The sequence below is a fragment of the Loxodonta africana genome, chromosome 15 (assembly GCF_030014295.1).
Source record: "Loxodonta africana isolate mLoxAfr1 chromosome 15, mLoxAfr1.hap2, whole genome shotgun sequence".
NCBI classification, from domain to species: Eukaryota; Metazoa; Chordata; class Mammalia; order Proboscidea; family Elephantidae; genus Loxodonta; species Loxodonta africana.
In genome coordinates this window covers 59,676,699-59,693,898 of record NC_087356.1, presented here as the reverse complement: position 1 = coordinate 59,693,898, position 17,200 = coordinate 59,676,699, and the positions used below count along the sequence as shown (strand labels likewise).

General features: G+C 50.5%; 1 protein-coding gene across 1 annotated transcript in view; it reads left to right on the top strand.

The window, feature by feature from the left end:
• Positions 1–11,169, top strand: part of DCPS (decapping enzyme, scavenger) — a 74,820-nt gene extending 63,651 nt beyond the window's left edge. Inside the window, exons 4-6 of the mRNA XM_003417417.3 lie at positions 1,195–1,308; positions 6,194–6,304; positions 7,813–11,169. Coding sequence (XP_003417465.1) covers positions 1,195–1,308; positions 6,194–6,304; positions 7,813–8,079 — 492 coding nt within the window. The 3' untranslated portion in view covers positions 8,080–11,169. The remainder of the gene's footprint in view (positions 1–1,194; positions 1,309–6,193; positions 6,305–7,812) is intronic.
• The last annotated feature ends 6,031 nt before the right edge of the window (positions 11,170–17,200 follow it).

The window sequence follows — 17,200 nt, the reverse complement described above, 5'->3', positions numbered from 1 at the left end:
GCTGGGCCCGCGGCCCCGGGGAGGGGGAAGAGGCTCTCCACGGTGTGTTGGTTCCTGCCCTCCCCTACCTCACTCTCCCAGTCAGTGGGCTTAGACGCCCTTCAGACAGAGGCAGATGCAGCAGCAGCAGCAGCGACGAGCGCTCAGTCACTCATTCTCTAGGTTTAGGGCAGAGTTCACTGCTCTGGGCGTGACTTACATTTGCAGAGGACTTTCAGAGCTGAGGGGAGGCAGAGAAAAGCCAAAGAAATAGGGGCTGAACCCACGTTAACTGGAGAAAAAAAATCACTTGCTGACTCATGGTGACCCACGTGTGTCAGAGTAGAACTGTGTTCCTTGAGGTTTTCAGTGACAGATTTGTTGGTGCCTCTGGGTGGACTTGAACCTGCGACCTTTCAGTTAGCGCTTAGCTGTGTGCACCACCCAGGGACTTCTTGTTCAGGGGTCTTGTTTAACCCTCCCTGGCATCAGGCTTCCTCAGCAAGGACCTGGTTGTAAAGTGACCTCTGGGATCACATAGTACTGAAGAGTAGCCTCTGAAGGCCATTGACAACAGCTGACCAAGGGTGTGGGCAAGGCCAGAGCCTGGCTGACCTTCATGGTCCTGGTGGCCGGGACTTGATGGTCATGGCTGCTCTGTGGTACAAGAGATGTGCACCAGCAAGACTAGCTGCAGGTGGGCTGACGTGCTAATCTTACCACTAACGAGAGTCCCAGCGGGGTAGGAAACCCACGCACATCACCTTCTAGGGCCAGATACTCTCACTGCCCTGGCACGTGGCCCCCTTTGCAGAAGGAAATCTGCATGCACTCAGCCTCTTGAGCCTTATCTTTGCCCCATGGGCCTGAATGGAGTAAACCTGGCTTCACCAGCCAGCTTCTGTCTGGGTCCTGGGGGCAGCTGCAGACCATGCCTGTGAGGCCACAGCAGAGGGTATGCACAGGAAGAGCCTAGAATGTGGTCAGCACCGTGTGGGCCGTATAGGGCTTACTGATGATCGTGTGCCAGCTGTGGGAGGAGGGACAGGATCCCTGCAAGACCCCAGGAGCAGGTCCACGCGGCAGTTTGGCTGTAGCTTCCCTGAGCTTAGTGGCCTCTTATGGCCCGATTCTTCTGGGGGCAGGGCGTGGGGTGTCTCCCAAGGGGCAGTGATTGGAAACATGAACAATCTCTCTGTCTCCCCTTCCTCCCAGTGGGTATATAACATTCTCGAGAAGAAGGCTGAAGCCGAACGGATTGTTTTCGAGAACCCAGATCCCTCCAATGGCTTTGTTCTCATCCCTGACCTCAAGTGGAACCAGCAGCAGGTAAAAGGTTTCTTGCTGGGGCTCCCTGGTCTCTGAGCGTCTGCTCTAAGTTGCCGGCCCTCCTTAAGGACCTGCCCTTTTCTCTAGTGGCTTCTCAGCAGATTGTAATTAACCCACACGGGGGCCTGAGCTCTCTGTTGTGAAAGTGCATGCCTGTCATCCACGAGCACTTAGCTGTCGTGGATCACCCTTAACGAAGCCCTTCCTAGCTCCCTTCCCACCCGGGGTGAAGGACGTGGTAATGTTTGCGTCTTTGACCACATACCTTAGCCAGCCAAGCGGCTGGGCCACCACCTTCCCTTCCAGGAGCACCTGGAGCCCCGAGTGGGGCGTTTATACTCCATCCCCTTTGACACCACCAGGCATGAGCTGCGGCAGCCCACACCAGGGGCCCTTGCAAGCCCTCTGGGGATCTAGGCTCCCATGAGGAATCCCACCCAGGCCCTTCAGCTGTCTGTGACCTAGCCTTTGATGCTTCTTTCTTCCCCCTGGCCTTCCTTCCGAGGTGCGATTTTTTAGCTGATCGTCTTCACTCACAGGTACCCTCTCTGGTCCTCTGTGGCCTCTCCCTCTCTCTCTCCCCATTCTCCTCCCTGCCCTTCCTCTCTCCCACACCAGCCCATCACAGTTATAACGTGCCATCTCCTCCTTGCGCAAGACGTATACCTGGCAGCATTGGGACGCACAGAGCCATGTTACTCGGGGGGTGTTGTTCACACCATGGACTGAAAGAGGCAGCTGCAACAGGAGAGGGGCCAGGAGAAGGCCCAGGAAGGCAGAGGTGGGAGAGTGGGGATAGATACCATCCAGGGAAAATCTTTGTGTTCTCTGGCCTGGGCTTTGCTGCTTTGCATTAGGGACCATCTGACGTCTGTGCCCCTCACAGTCGTGAGGCTGCCGTGCACAGGAGCTGTTCCCGAGTTTGAGCCCCGTCCGCTGCTCCTGGACCCCTTGCTTTCTCAGTTGTTGCCTCGCCTTCAGCCTTTTGAGCGCTCCTGCAATTTGCTTGTTTTTGATTTGGTGGTTTCTAGAGCTACCATGCTGTTCCTCTACCGCCCACGAGGGCTGAGGATCTGTGGTTGGCAGAGGCAGGACTTCGGCCCAGAGGCAGGCAGGCAAGTGAGTGGCATCTCTGTCTCCTGATGGTGGTTCCTGAACATGGCTCAAGGTGTGGCAGGGACTTTGAGGGGAGTTTCCAGAAGTTGGAGCCCTGAGTGCTGATTTATTAGAGCCAAGTAAGATCAAAGAAGGTGGCCTCGGCTCATGTTGGGTATTGTGTGTAGAGAGGCTGAGGGGCCGCCTGTTTCTGCTCGTCCACCTTCCCCTTCCCTGCAGGCAGTGCCCACCTGCACCCCCACCAGGCCTTGCAGGAGGAAGTCAGCACTGGCTCTGGAGATGTTTGGGGAACGGGGGTGAAGCCACTGAGTCAGGAAGACGGGCGACAGCTCTGGGCAGTGCCGTCGTGTGGCTGGCACGCCCATCTGTCCCCTCCTTCAACCAAGAGCCTGGAGTTTCTGGATTCCAGACTGGGCATGGGAGTGGGGGTGAGTGGGAGAACTTGTGACCCACAAGACCCCTGCAGGTTGAAGAGCTTGGGATGTGCAGAGAGACTGGTCTGATGGCAAAGAAGATTGACTTGTCCATTTCCGGTCAAGAAAGGCCTGGATGCTGGCTCCATCATCCCTCTGGCCCGGGACTGCCTGGCATCCTACCTTATGTGCTACTGAAACCGCCCTTTCTGGGTTCTCTTTAAGACAGGAAAGTTTTCAGGAACTCCACTGGGCTCCTAGCCATGAGGCTGCAGCACCTCACCCTCAGGGAAACCAGGGGTAGTGAATGGCCAGCTTAAATGTCAGGCTGTCCTTGATAGTGGTGCAGGTGGGGCTGGTCTTAACCTTCGCTTAGTTCCCGTTCATTTGTCTCTTGGCTATGCTGTGTTTCTCAAAGCCTGACTCGTGATGTGCCCTGAAATCAATAGCTCCCTCAGACTGAAGCAGCGTGGCCAGCAGGGGGTCATGCCACGCCCGGGCTTTTATTCTCTGTCCTCAGGCCAGTGAGTGACTGAAGAGAGAGGTGCTCTGGTCTTTGCTTTGGGGAGCCTTCCTAGCCACCTTTTTGTCATCTCCTGCCACTTCTCCCACAAATGTACCTTTACTTCCCCCAAACTGACGGCTCTGCCTTAGAGGCCCCTTTCCATTTGTTCACCTGTCCATCCATCCATCCATCCATCCTTCCATCCACCCACCCATTTAACAGATATTTATCAAGTGCTTACTGTTTGTTAGCAACTCCTCCCCCCAGGAAAGCCCCTGGGTGGTGCAAATGGTCAATACGCTCAGCTGCTAACTGAAAGTTTGGGGGTTCAAACCCACCTGGAGTTGCCTTGGAAGATCCACGGTCAAAAACCCTATGGAGCGCAGTTCTACTCTGCCACTCATAGGGTTACCATGGGTCAGAGTTGCCTCAACGCCACCTGGGTTTTTTTTATTCTTCCCTGGAGATTATAAACATCCCTTCCTTAGTCCTCTTATGAGATCACCCAGAGTTCTTTTTGACTTTTTTTTTTTTTCAGGTCTAGTTAATATGTACATGTGGTAAAACTACAGTAACAGAAACAACTCTGACTGCTAGTTTCTTGGTCTTTCCTCCCAGAGTTGGTCTTTGCATAGTGTGTGTACAGTCATACATGTACGTATATATGTAGACAAGCGTGCATTTTCAGTGCATATATTTTAGTTGCTTTGTCCTGAGATCTCAGACAGGAAAGAGGGTTTTTAACACTTCTTTGAGTCACTTCCGAGATTGAGAGATGGCTCCCCAGAGCCCCAGCCCTTCTCTATCTTGCCCCTTGCCAGAAAACCCTTACTTTGATGTTACTATCTGACCTTGTAAAAAGAGGTTAACAGTGTCTGTCTCCCCCAGTGAGTGATGGGCCACCTGTGGAGTGCCAAAATGAGGCCTTTGCCTGCCTCTTGTCTAGCTTTCTTCAGGCCCTTCCTTGGGCTGGGGCTGTGGTGCCGCCTGCAGGGACCTTGGGCCATGCCCGGTATCAGAGCATGGGTCTCTCTCACCTTTTCGCCTGCCTGGTAGCTGATACCCAGTCCCAGGACCCATGTCCTGTTCCATGGCAGAGGAGCAGAGAGCTGTGATTAATGTCATGTTGGGATTTGTCAGCAGACGTCACCTAAAACAAATGCTGCTATTATTTGGGAGTCCTGCAACAGTGACACGTAGAACAGCTACAAACACACTCGCCCATTCACAGACAAATGCATACACACAGACAGACAGACAGACAGACAGACACAGACACACACACACACGCCAAGTGCAAGCACGGAGTTTATTTCCCGGCTTCTCCTTGGACCTCCTCCCTAGTGACAGGGTAGATTTCCTGGGCATAGGCCACGAGAAGGGAGAATCCAGGAGACACGGATGGCTGCAGCTCAGCCCTGTGCCTGGAGGTTCCCCATGGGCTCAGCAGCAGCAGGTCCAGGAAAAGGCAGAGAAGAATGTCTGTGGCATGAAGAGACCGACACAGTTGGCCATCAGGCAGTCATGGAACATCTCGTTCTCCGTTTCTAAATGAGGGGCCCTGGGTTTGGTCGGGTGACTCACGGTCCCCAAATTATCTCCACAAGGAATCAAGCAGCTCAGTTGGCTGGGGCCTCCCCTGTGGCAGAAGTTCCTGGGCCTTGCTGGAGTCTGCCAGGCCTGTCCCTTGAGGTCTGGGGTTCGCCCCGCACAGGGACATGCCAACCCAGGCAAGGCCAGGGCGGAGTGACCAGGGAGCGGGGGGTTTCCTGGCCTGAGGAAGAGCTCATTTGCGCTCTGGCACATGATTTTGTTGGCTCTGGTTCTTTGCACTGTTGTGGCCTCCGGGTTTTCAGCCAGGCTATGTTTGCAGGAAAGGCGGCCTGTGAGACCCCCGAGATAGGGGAAGAGAGAGATGGGTTAACCACCCTGGTGTGCTCCTTGCTGAGCTGGCCCTGGCTTCCTCTCTACCCTCAAACGTGTCTACATCTTCACAGGCCTTTACTCCAGACACCTCAAGTTGCTGACTCTCCCCTTTATATACTGCCTGAGTCTCGTGCTTCTGTAATGGAATTGCCACAAGTGGGTGCCTTTAAAGAACAGACATTTATTTTCTCACAATCCTGGAGGCTGCAAGTCCAAATCAGGCTTTGGGCCATGTAGACTGTGTACTTGTCGGTGGCCCTGGGCACTCCTTGGTTCCCTGTGGCCTGTCCTCCCAGGTTCTGTGTACCTCTGTGTCTCATCTGCTCTTCTGATAACCCAGAGGGGATTAGGTTTAGGGCACACTCCATGTGATAAGGCCTCGATAACATAACAAAAAAAAGCCTATTTGCAAACAGGAGTATATCCAGAGGCACATTTGGGGGGCACAGTTCCATCCCTAACACAAACCCTGTGCTCTCTTGCCTCTGGGCCTTCACACTCACTGTTCCCTAGTTAGGCAGCCTTTCCTTCTTCCTCCTATATGTCTCCTGCACTTTATCACTTTGTATCTTTAGCATGTTTCTTATTTATACACCTTGGTCTGTAAGCTTTTTAACGAGTTGTCCTTCACTCTCTCTCGAACCTCCCTTTCTGCTCTGTGTAGTGAGGACATTCTGTAAATACCCACCATATGGCAACCTTGAGCAGGAAGAATAAATAGAGGTGCTGTTCCTTAGACTAGCCCCTCACCCTGGGCATGAAGGCGCCCCCTCTGCCTGGGAGCCTGCATTGGTGGCTGGCACTGTGGCCTGGGGGATGAGCACTTCCTGGGGAGTCCCAGAGCTGGCAGCCTCCACGGCTCTGTACCCTGCGGCCTACTGAGCCTGGGTGTCCCTCTGGCATCACCCTGCCTGCCTCTACATAGCTCGATGACCTGTACCTGATTGCCATCTGCCACCGCCGGGGCATCAAGTCACTGAGAGACCTCACTGCAGAGCACCTGCCACTGCTCAGGAACATCCTCCAGGAGGGGCAGGTGAGTCACCGTGGTGGGACCCATCTCTAAGCCTGGAAATTACACTCAGGTTTCAGTGTGTCCCTGGGCCACTTTCCTTGCCCTCCTAGAAGTCCATCCTGGGAAGGGCTTTTCTCTGGGTGCGTCTTGCAGGTACCACAGAAGGCTCTTCAGATTGATGGACAAGGCCCTCTGTCACCTGGCCCTGCCCAACCCTCCAGCCTTACCCTCAGCTGCCTTCCCTCGCCCAGACTTGTCTTCCCCCAGCTTACGGACATGTGTAGCCTTCCTGCCTTTCCCATGCAGCTCCCCACCTGGGGTGCCCTTCTCTCCTGCACCCCCCATTCTTCTGGCCAAAGCCCTGACCCGTCCCTGAGGCCCTTAGTATCATTGCCCTTTTCTGAGTTCCTGCCCCACAGACTGCCTGTCTCACCCTGTGGCAGAGGTCCCTGCGGTGAGCTCCAGTGCAGAATGCATTTCTGGGGTGAATGTGAGCTTCCTGAGCCTCTTAACTCTTTCATTTTTACTCCGGACCTTGGGGATTCACTCACAATGGAAATTAGGGTGTCCTTTTAGTGCCAAGCCTTGGGAGCCAGGCCAAAATCAGCACCTTCCTCTGGGAGTCCCTGGGCTGTGCATACAGTTAAAATGCTCACTGCTAACTGAATGGTTGGGGGGTTCAAATCCACCCAGAAGCACCTCAGAAGAAAGGCCTGGCAATCCACTTCCGAAAGGTCACAGCCATTGAGAACCCTGTGGAGCACAGTTCTGTTCTGACACACATTGGGTCACTGTGAGTCAGGGTCCACTGGCAGCTGGTTTTTTGGTTTGTTTAGGTCTGCCTAGAAGCTGTCCTTCCCACTTACCTTCCCCTCCTTCTTCGTCAAGGCTCAGCCCCATCCCTGTTTCCATTGTTTCTAAGCTGCACCCTGTTCTGGGCTAGAGAGAATGAAACCCCTCCCACCTGCTCAGCAATAATATTTATTAAGTGCATAATCCAGGGGAAGGGCAGCCCACACAGTCCTGGGGTCTCCTAGATTTCCGGCAGCATCTGTTTGAGGGAGTACGTGTTCACCGGGTTGGGGTGGGAAGAGTCTCACCTCTGCTGCTGTCACCTGCATCTGTGGATTTCCTTCAGCGGGAGGAAGCGGTACAGAGCAGACAGTGGACAGAGATTAGCATGCAGGGCTTTTACTAGACGCCACAGGCTGGGCAGCTCCAAGCTGTTGTGAGTTGCCATGGAGCCGATTCTGACTCGTGGCAACCCCATGCGTGCAGAGTAGAATTGTTGCACAGGGTTTTCAAGGCGATTTTCTGAAGCAGATCGCCAGGCCTGTCTTCTAAGGTGCCTCTGGTTGGGTTCGAAGCTCCAACGTTTTGGCTCACAGTCGAGCACTAAACCATTTCACCAGCCCAGGGCTCCTGGTTCCCTGCTAGTCCGGGATTAAGACAGGAGGGTTCTAGGGAGGGCCTGGCACTGACACACGGCAGCACAGTGACCCTTTTTGTCCCCTTCCCTTTCTCATCAGGAAGCTATCCTGCAGCGCTACCAGGTGAAAGGGGACCGCCTCCGGGTGTACCTGCACTACCTGCCTTCCTACTACCACCTGCATGTGCACTTCACAGCCCTGGGCTTCGAGGCCCCTGGCTCAGGCGTGGAGAGGGCGCACCTGCTGGCAGAGGTGATTGAAAACCTGGAATGTAACCCGAAGCACTATCAGCAGCGCACCCTCACCTTTGCCCTCCGGACTGATGACCCCCTGCTCCAGCTCTTGCAGGAGGCCCAGAAAAGTTGAGTGGACCCAGGAAGTGTCAGGACAGCACAGATGTGTGGGGACTGGGGGGAAGGACTGGGCAGGAAGAGGCATTTTTATCACCTAGTGAAATGTTTTTTTAATGTATTTTTTACTAGTTTGTTCCTAGCGTGTGAATAAAGCGTTGGGCTCATTGAGTGTGGACTGATCGCAATTTCTGGGGAAGCATGTGGGGTGGGCAGAACCCAGTGGGATGTTCTTCTCGAGAAGAGAGGAGAGTCGTGGGGTAGTTTAGCTGATGTGTGATGGCCACCCTGGGAGGTTTCCAGAGGCTTCTCAGAATCCCTCTGCTCACTGTCCCTTGCTGATTTCCTTGTCCTTTGTCTGACTGTGCCTCCTCGGGTGTGCCTACCTTCCTGTTTTGCTACCATGTCCCTCTTCCTTCTTCCCATTTTCTGTGCCTTCCAAATGTGTCCGGGAGTTCCCCCCAAACTACAAAATACAAAGCCTTTATGAAAATAGAGAGTTTTGGGGGTGGCACTTCTCCTTTCCTGCTTTGATGCTCGGTCATACCCCACCACTTATGAGTCAGCCCTGTCGATAAACTTGTTGACACAGATGGAGGGCTGACGCCTGCGTGTGGGAGAGTCTTGGTAAGAATCAGATGGTGCAAGCCCGAAACGCCTGCCCATGCCTGTTATTTGGTCAGCAAGCCCCTGTCCTTGAGTTCACTATCTAGGCAGGGAGACAAAACAAATTTGCACGAAGCAGCCAGGAGATCAAGTATGAAACACTGTGTCAACAAGGGCAAAATGATATGGTTATAGTTGGATACAAAAGCTCTCAGGGGCCTTAGGCTCAAGGTATGGTCAGTGTCACCGGTCCCTGTTCATAGAATGTTGAGGCCAGGGAAGGGGCCTCACAGTGCTGGAGACTGATGGCCTGTTTGGGAACTGTTGGGGGGTGGCCTAGGAAGGGTGAATCTACCCTAGCTCCAACAGAACAGGGACATAGCATGCAGGAGTAACTCCTTCCAGGGAGTCCCTGGGTGATGCAAATGGTTAAGTGCTCGGCTGCTAACCAGAAGGTCAGAGTTTTGAGTCCACTCAGAGGTGCCTTGGAAGAAAGGCCTGGATGTGGGAGGGTTTTAATAAGAATCAAATTGGTGATGATCTACTTCCAGAAAACTTTCTGGAGCACAAATCTCCTCTGGCCCACATGGGGTCACTATGCATTTGGGTTTCCATGAATCGGAGTCAACTCAATGGCCACTGGTTTTAATTCTTTCTAGCACAAGGACAAATGTATCTATCATGCTGCCAGAGAAGGGGCTGATATTTGCCATGGAGTAGGGTGAGACTGCGGAGTATCATGTCTTGCTCAGGAAATTCTCAGGGAGGTAGGATGTTGGGTTCTCCCTCAATGATCAGAGGAAAGCATAGGCAGAGAAAGGGGGCTGCTTTCTACATTCCCTGGACTTAGACCAGGAGACCTTGGTTCAGATTCTAGTTCTACTCATTTGCTAATCAAATGTTTATTGAGTCTTACTGTGGACCAGGCAGTGCCCCCCCTCAAAAAACCCATTGCCGTCAAGTAGATTCCGACTCATAGTGACCCTATGGGACAGAGTAGAACTGCCCCATGGAGTTTCCAAGGAGCAGCTGGTGAATTCAAACTGCCAGCCTTTTGGTTAGCAGCCAAACGCTTAACCATTGTGCCACCAGGGCTCTAGGCAGGCCCTAGACCCTGGGAAAATGGTGAACAAGCAGCCAAAAGTCTCTGCTTCCTAGAGCTGATATTTACCCCAGGACACTGGACAAGATACAAGGCATCCCAAGTCTGCTTCTTATCTGGAATGAGGATCCCATGAAATGATCTTCCATATAAATGCAAAGTGTTACTGTTTCTTTATCTCAGCCTCTGGTTTACTGATTGACTCTTGAGCCAGGCATCACAGTACATGTTGTGGATACAGAGAGACTACAGCAAAACCTGTACCCTCAAGGCCCCCTCAGTCTTGTAGGGAAGGCAGGCAAGCTAACAGTTAAAAGAGAAGAAAATAATGCATGTGAAGCTACCTTGAAAACAGTTACATATGAGAGCTGATTACCCTATAAAGACTTATTAAGAGCGTGTTTGGCAACTTGGAAGTACAGGGCACAGTGACCCACCTAGGGCACCTTCAGTATGCGGCTGCAATGCCGTCAAGCCTCCCTAAGGTGAATGAGGCTTAGAGTGTGATGAGCCTGAAGGTGACCCAGTTGCCTGGAGGGGCTGTCGCCTTGGGGTGTGTGTCCACTTCCACATCCGCTGCCGTGTTTCTCCTGGAGATCTCAGCAGCAGGATACTGGATGGTTCTCAATGAAAACATCTGCCAGGCTTCAGGCAGGGGCTATCTTTCTTGGTGAATTGAAAAATAAGAGAGATGAGGTCTTGTTATGAGTTAAATTATGCCCCCTAAAAAGATATGTTGGAGTCTTAACCCCCATACCTGTGAATGTGACCTTGTTTGGAAATAGGGTCTTTGAAGTTGGTATCAGTTAAGTGAACATGAGGTCATACTGGAGTAGGGCAGGTCCTTATAAAAGGAGACAGACGGACAAGGGGAGCTATGCTGCTGCAAACCAAGGACTGTCTAGAGCTACCAGAAACTGGGAGAGGCAAGGAAGACTCTTCCCCTAGAGCCTTGAGAGACTACGCCTTCTGCCAACACCCTGGATTCAGGCTCCCAGCTTCTAGAACTGTAAGACAAAATACATTTCTGTTCGCCACTCAGTTTGTGATACTTTGTTATAGCAACGCATCGAAACTGATACAAGACTGAAGAGCAGACCTCTTCTGAACTGTCGTGAAGGTAAATGAAGCTGGGGGAGAGGAGTAAAGGAGATACAGTCCCAGAGAGGCCCTTTCTTTTCCCTTTTTTTATTGTGCTTTAAGTGTAAGTTTACAATTCAAGTTAGTGTCTCATACAGAAACTTATACACACATTTTTATGTGACCCCAGTTGCTCTCCCCATAATGTGACAGCACACTCCTCTCCACCCTGTATTTCCTATGTCCATTCAACCAGCTCCTGTCCCCCTCTGCCTTCTCATCTCACCTCCAGGCAGGAACTGCCCACATAGTCTCATGTGTCTACTTGAGCTAAGACGCACACTCCCCAGCAGTACCATTTTATGTCTTATAGTCCATTCTTTTTTTTTTTTTTTAGTCCAGCCTAATCTTTGTCTCAAAAGTTGGCTTTGGGAATGGTTTTAGTTTTGGGTTAACAGCGAGTCCGGGGCCATGTCCTCTGGGGTCCCTCCAGTCTCAATCAGACCATGAAGCCTGGTCTTTTTACTTGAATTTGAGTTCTGCATCCCACTTTTCTCCTGCTCCGTCAAGGAGTCTCTGTTGTGTTTCTTGTCTGGACAGTCATCTAGTTCTTCTGGTCTTAGGCCGATGGAGTCTCTGGTTTATGTGGACCTTCCTGTCTCTCGGGCTCCTATTTTCCTTGTGTCTTCGTTGTTCTTCATTCTCCTTTGCTTCAGGTGGCCTGAGACCAATTGATGCATCTTAGGTGGCTGCTTGCTAGCTTTTAAGACCCCAGATGCCGCTCACCAAAGTGGGATGCAGAACGTTTTCTTAATACACTTTGTTATGCTAGTTGACCTAGATCTCCCCTGAAACTATGGTCCCCAGACCCCCCACCTCTGCTACTCTGTCCCTCAAAGTACTTGGTTGTATTCGGGAAACTTCTTAGCTTTTGGTTTAGTCCAGTTGTGCTGACTTCCCCTGGATTGTGTGTTGTCCTTCCCTTCACCTAAAATAATTCTTGTGTACTATCTAGTTAGTGAATACTCCTTTCCCCCTCTCCCCACCCTCGTAACCATCAAAGTACGTTTTCTTGTGTGTTTAAACCTTTTCTTGAGTTCTTATAATAGTGGTCTTATACAATATTTGTCCTTTTGTGACTGACTAATTTCACTCAGCATAATGCCTTCCAGATTCCTCCATGTTATGAAATGTTTCACAGATTCATCATTGTTCTTTATTGATGCCTAGTATTCCATTGTGTGAATACACCAAAATTTATTTATCTGTTCATCCGTTGATGGGCACCTTGGTTGCTTCCATCTTTTTGCTATTGTAGACAGTGCTGCAATGAACATGGGTGTGTATATATCTGTTTGTGTAAAGGCTGTTATTTCTCTAGGATATATTCCAAGGATTGCTGGATCATATGGTAGTTCTATTTCTAGATTTTTAAGGAAGTGCCAAATCAATTTCCAAGGTGGTTGTACCATTTTACATTCCCACCAGCAGCATATAAGTGTTCCAATCTCTCCACAACCTCTCCAACATTTATTATTATGTGTTTTTCACATTAATGCCAGCCTTATTGGAGTGAGATGGAATCTCACTGTAGTTTTGATTTGTGTTTATCTAATGGCTAATGATTGTGAGCATTTCCTCATGTATCAGTTAGCTAACTGAACGTCTTCTTCGATGAAGCATCTGTTCATACCCTTTGCCCATTTTTAAAGTGGGCTTTTTGTCTTTTTGTGCATTGTTAGTAATGTTGTGTATACTGTTTATGCCATGTATTAGGGCTCCTAGCATTGTCCCTATTTTTTCTTCCATGATCTTTATCATTTGAGATTTTATATTTAGGTCTTTGATCCATTTTGAGTTAGTTTTTGTGTATGAAGTGAGATACGGGTTTTGTTTCATTTTTTTGCAGATGGATATCCAGTTATGCCAGCACCATTTGTTAAAGAGACTGTCTTTTCCCCATTTAACTGACTTTGGGTTAGAGTCCCTTTCTTACAGAGTGTTGTTGTTGGCTGCCATTGGATCTGCCCCCAACTCATAGTGACCCCATGCACAACAGAGTGAAACACTGCCTGGTCCTACACCATCCCCATGATAAGTTGTGGATTGTACCATTGTGACCCACAGGGTTTTCATTGGCTGACTTTTGGGAAGTAGATTGCCAGGCCTTTCTTCCTAGTCCGTCTTAGTCTAGAAACTCTGCCGAAACCTGTTTAGCATCACAGCAACACGCAAGCTCCACTGATAGGAAGGGTGGTGGCTGCCTGTGAGGTGTATTGGCTGGGAATTGAACCTGAGTCTCCCACATGGAAGGTGAGAATTCTACCACTGAGCCATCACTGCCTCTTCTTACAGAGTGGAGGGACCTAATCTGGGGAACATCATCGTCTCCGTGACAGACCACACTGTGTCAGTGGCAGTCTCATTTGGCTTCACACAGGATATGTTTGGAAAAGACTTAAGTAGGTAGCCAAACCTGAACCAAAAGGTGGCCAGTTCCACAGGGAGCCAGGAAGCCTCCCAGGGAACTGGGCTTTTATTTCCCTGGAACTGCATCCAGGGAAGGAGTTCTCTGCCTCTCCAGACTTGACGCCCTGCCCTCTCTTTGATGTGACTCCCTAGTCTGTTCTGTCCCTGATCTCCTCCTCTCTCCTCACAGGCTCATCCATCCATCCATCCATCCATCCATCCACCCACCCATCCATCCACCCATCCACCCACCCATCCACCCACCCATCCACCCACCCATCCACCCACCCATCCACCCACCCATCCATCCACCCATCCACCCACCCATCCACCCACCCATCCACCCACCCATCCACCCACCCATCCACCCACCCATCCATCCACCCATCCATCCACCCATCCATCCACCCATCCACCCACCCATCCACCCACTCATCCACCCACTCATCCACCCACTCATCCACCCATCCATCCACCCACCCATCCACCCACCCATCATCTACTGGCCATCTTCCACGAGCCAAACACTACAAGTAGATGATGGGGACACAAAGGCCAGTAAGGCCCTGGTGACCTGCATCCTCAAGTGCACAGTTCAGTGGGGGCAGGAATGCATATGATGAAGCAGCAGGTGAGGGCTGTCCTAGAGGGAGACAGTGCTTACCTGGCACGACCAACCCTCAGAGGGCAGCAGGGTCAGTTCTCTGCCTAGTGTCTGGGTGGGAGTAACTAAGACCAATGACACTGGACAGGACAGCCAGGAAGCAGCCCTGCAAGCTGGAAACTGCTCTGGGAAAAGACCCAGGGGTTCTGCCTCCTATCCCCAAAGTCCCCAGTAATGGCCACTGTCACTGCCCACAAGGAAATTTGCTTTTGGCAGAGGAAGCAGCTGGCCTGATGTGTGGTATGCCGTGAAATGGACCTATTGACTCTCTGTCTATAGCACACCTGCCTTTGTTGCCACCTACAACAGTTCCTTTGCTGCATCTCTGTCTTAACCTAATTCTGGGACTCTTGAAGGGTTGTGGGGAAGAACTAGCTGAGTAAACTAGCAAAGGGGCCCATTGCTTGGTTACGCCTCTTGTCAACTCCCTGATGGCCGCAAGCAGGGCTGTAAGTCCCTGCTTTCTGACCACTTGCTCTACTCCCGCCGTTTCTAGGGATTCTCTGTTGCCAGGAGCCGGAGGGTCCAACTGCAGCTTCACTGTGGCAGCAGATGGTAGCAGCTGGGCCACTCCTGAGGGCTTTCACCTGAAGTAGAAGAGCTAGAATCTGAACCCAGGTCTCTTGGTTCTGAGTCCAGGGAATGCAGAATAAGAGCCACCCCCCTCTGCCTTAGGAGTCCTGGGTGGTGCAAACGTTAAGCACTCGACTACTAACCAAAAGTTAAGTGGTTCGAACCCACCTAGAGGAGCCTTGCTAGAAAGGCCCTGTGATCTGCTTCCAAAAGGTCACAGCCTTGAAAACCCTATGGAGCGTAGTTCTACTCTGCAACACATGGGGTCACCACGAGTCAGAATTGACTCAACAGCAGCTGGCCTTTGCCTTACGCTGTCCTCCTCCTATCACTTAAGCAGAACTCAACATCCTACCTCCCCTGAAAAGCTTTCTGAGCGAGACACATGTTCCCCCTGCTTTATCTTGACTAAATAGCAAATGCCTGTACCCTCTCGGGCAGCAGGATTATTCTTTGTGCTGGAAAGTGTTACTCATATGTTTTATTGGGTGCCCTCAATATGCATGCCTGTGTCCCTGGTCTTTGTTAGAGCGTGGTGCATATCCCCTTTCCCAGATCCACCCTGCTTGGCTCCACAACTGGCTGCCAGCCCCCAACACTTAGCTACTTTATTCCTGCCTTGGTTGGAGAAGCAAAGAAGCAGCTGGAGGTGTGACTGCTGGTGTTCTTCGGCTCCTCTCAGTTTTCCTAAAAGTCTTCTAATAGGACAAACTTCTTGAGTGATCTGTTAACATTCCTTTGTGAAACAGGAAAATAACATACTGGAAAGAGTTGGGCATTCACGTGCCACTTTGCTGCTTGCTCCCTGTTGAAAACAAATCCCCAAACTGAGAAACAAAGAGTTATATCCACAGGTATAGGGGTTATGATTTCAAAACATGTTTAAGGGGAACAATTCAATCTACAAGGATGATGATAATGTACACAATGCTGGGGAAGTCAGCACAACTTGTCCGAGGCAAGGTCACGAAAGCTCCATGGACACATCCAAACTTCCTGAGGGACTAAAAATTTCTGGGCTGAGGGTTGTGGGGACCATGGTCTTGGGGAGCATCTAGCTCAAATGGCGTAACATAGTTTATGAAGAAAACATTCTAAAATTTACCTTGGTGAGTAGCGTTCAGGTCGTAAAAGCCTGTGAGCAGCCATCTAAGATACTCTACTGGTCTCACCCGTTTGGGAGCACGGGAGAATGAAGGAAACCGAATATCCAAGGGAAAGATTAGTCCAAAGGGCTAATGGACCACATGTACCATGGCCTCCACCAGACTGAGTCCAGCACAACTGTATGGTACCCAGCTACCACTACTGAATCCTGTGACACAAATCACAAGACAGGGTTCCGAACAGAGCTGGAGAAAAATGTAGGACAAAATTCTAATTCACAAAAAAAATTGTAACTTATCGCCTAATCAAGTTGACTCAATATTTTGGGGGGGCACAATTCAATCCATAACACCTTCTAATTTGGAAGTTCTTTTTAATATCTAGCCCAAATACATCTCATTATATCCTTTTTTGGCCCCTCTCACAGTAAAAAAAAGTAGCAAACATTTACTGAGCGATTACTATGTCCCAGGTGGTTTCGTAGATATTCTCTTATTTAATCCTCACAAGAGCCCTCTGGAGTAGATACACTTACTAATCCCATTTTACAAGCAGTTAAGTAACTGGCCCAAGATCATATGTGGATACCATATGCATTCCACACGGGAACCATAAGACCATACTGTCCTGAAAATAGAGGGGGGCAGACTATCATGGATTGAATTGTGTCCCCCAGCCCCCAAAATATGTGTCAACATGGCTAGGCCATGATTCCCAGAATTCTGTGATTGTCCACCATTTTGTCATCTGATGTGATTTTCCTGTGTGTTGTAAATCCTCTCTGTGATGTTGATAAGGTGGGATTAGCGGCAGTTATTTTAGTGAGGCAGGACTCAATCTACAAGATTAGTTTGTGTCTTAAATCAGTCTCCTTTGAGGTATAAAAGAGGGAAGCAAGCAGAGAGACATGGGGACCTCATAGCTCTGAGAAAGAAGAGCCAGGAGAATAGCGCATCCTTTGCACCCAGGATCCCTGCATTGAGAAGCTCCTGGACAGGGGAAGGTTGATGACAAGGCCCTTTGCTGAGAGGCAACAGAGAGAGAAAGCCTTCTAATGGAGCTGGCACCCTGAATTTGGACTTCTAGCCTTCTAGACTGTGAGAGAATAAATTTCTCTTTATTGAAGCCATTCACTTGTACTATTTCTGTTATAGCAGCACTAGATAACTAAGATGCCCACGTGTCTGTCAGTTTGTCATACTGTGGGGGCTTGTGTGTTGCTGTGATGCTGGAAGCTATGCCACCGATATTCAGATACCAGCAGGGTCACCCATGGAGGACAGGTTTCAGCTGAGCTTCCAGACTAAGACAGACTAGGAAGAAGGACCCGGCAGTCTACTTCTGAAATGCATTAGCTAGTGAAAACATTATGAATAGCGGAACATTGTCTGATATAGTGCTGGAAGAGGAGCCCCCCAGGTTGGAAGGCACTCAAAAGATGACTGGGGAAGAGCTGCCTCCTCAAAGTAGAGTCGACCTTAATGATGTAGATGGAGTAAAGCTTTTGGGACCTTCATTTGCTGATGTGGCACGACT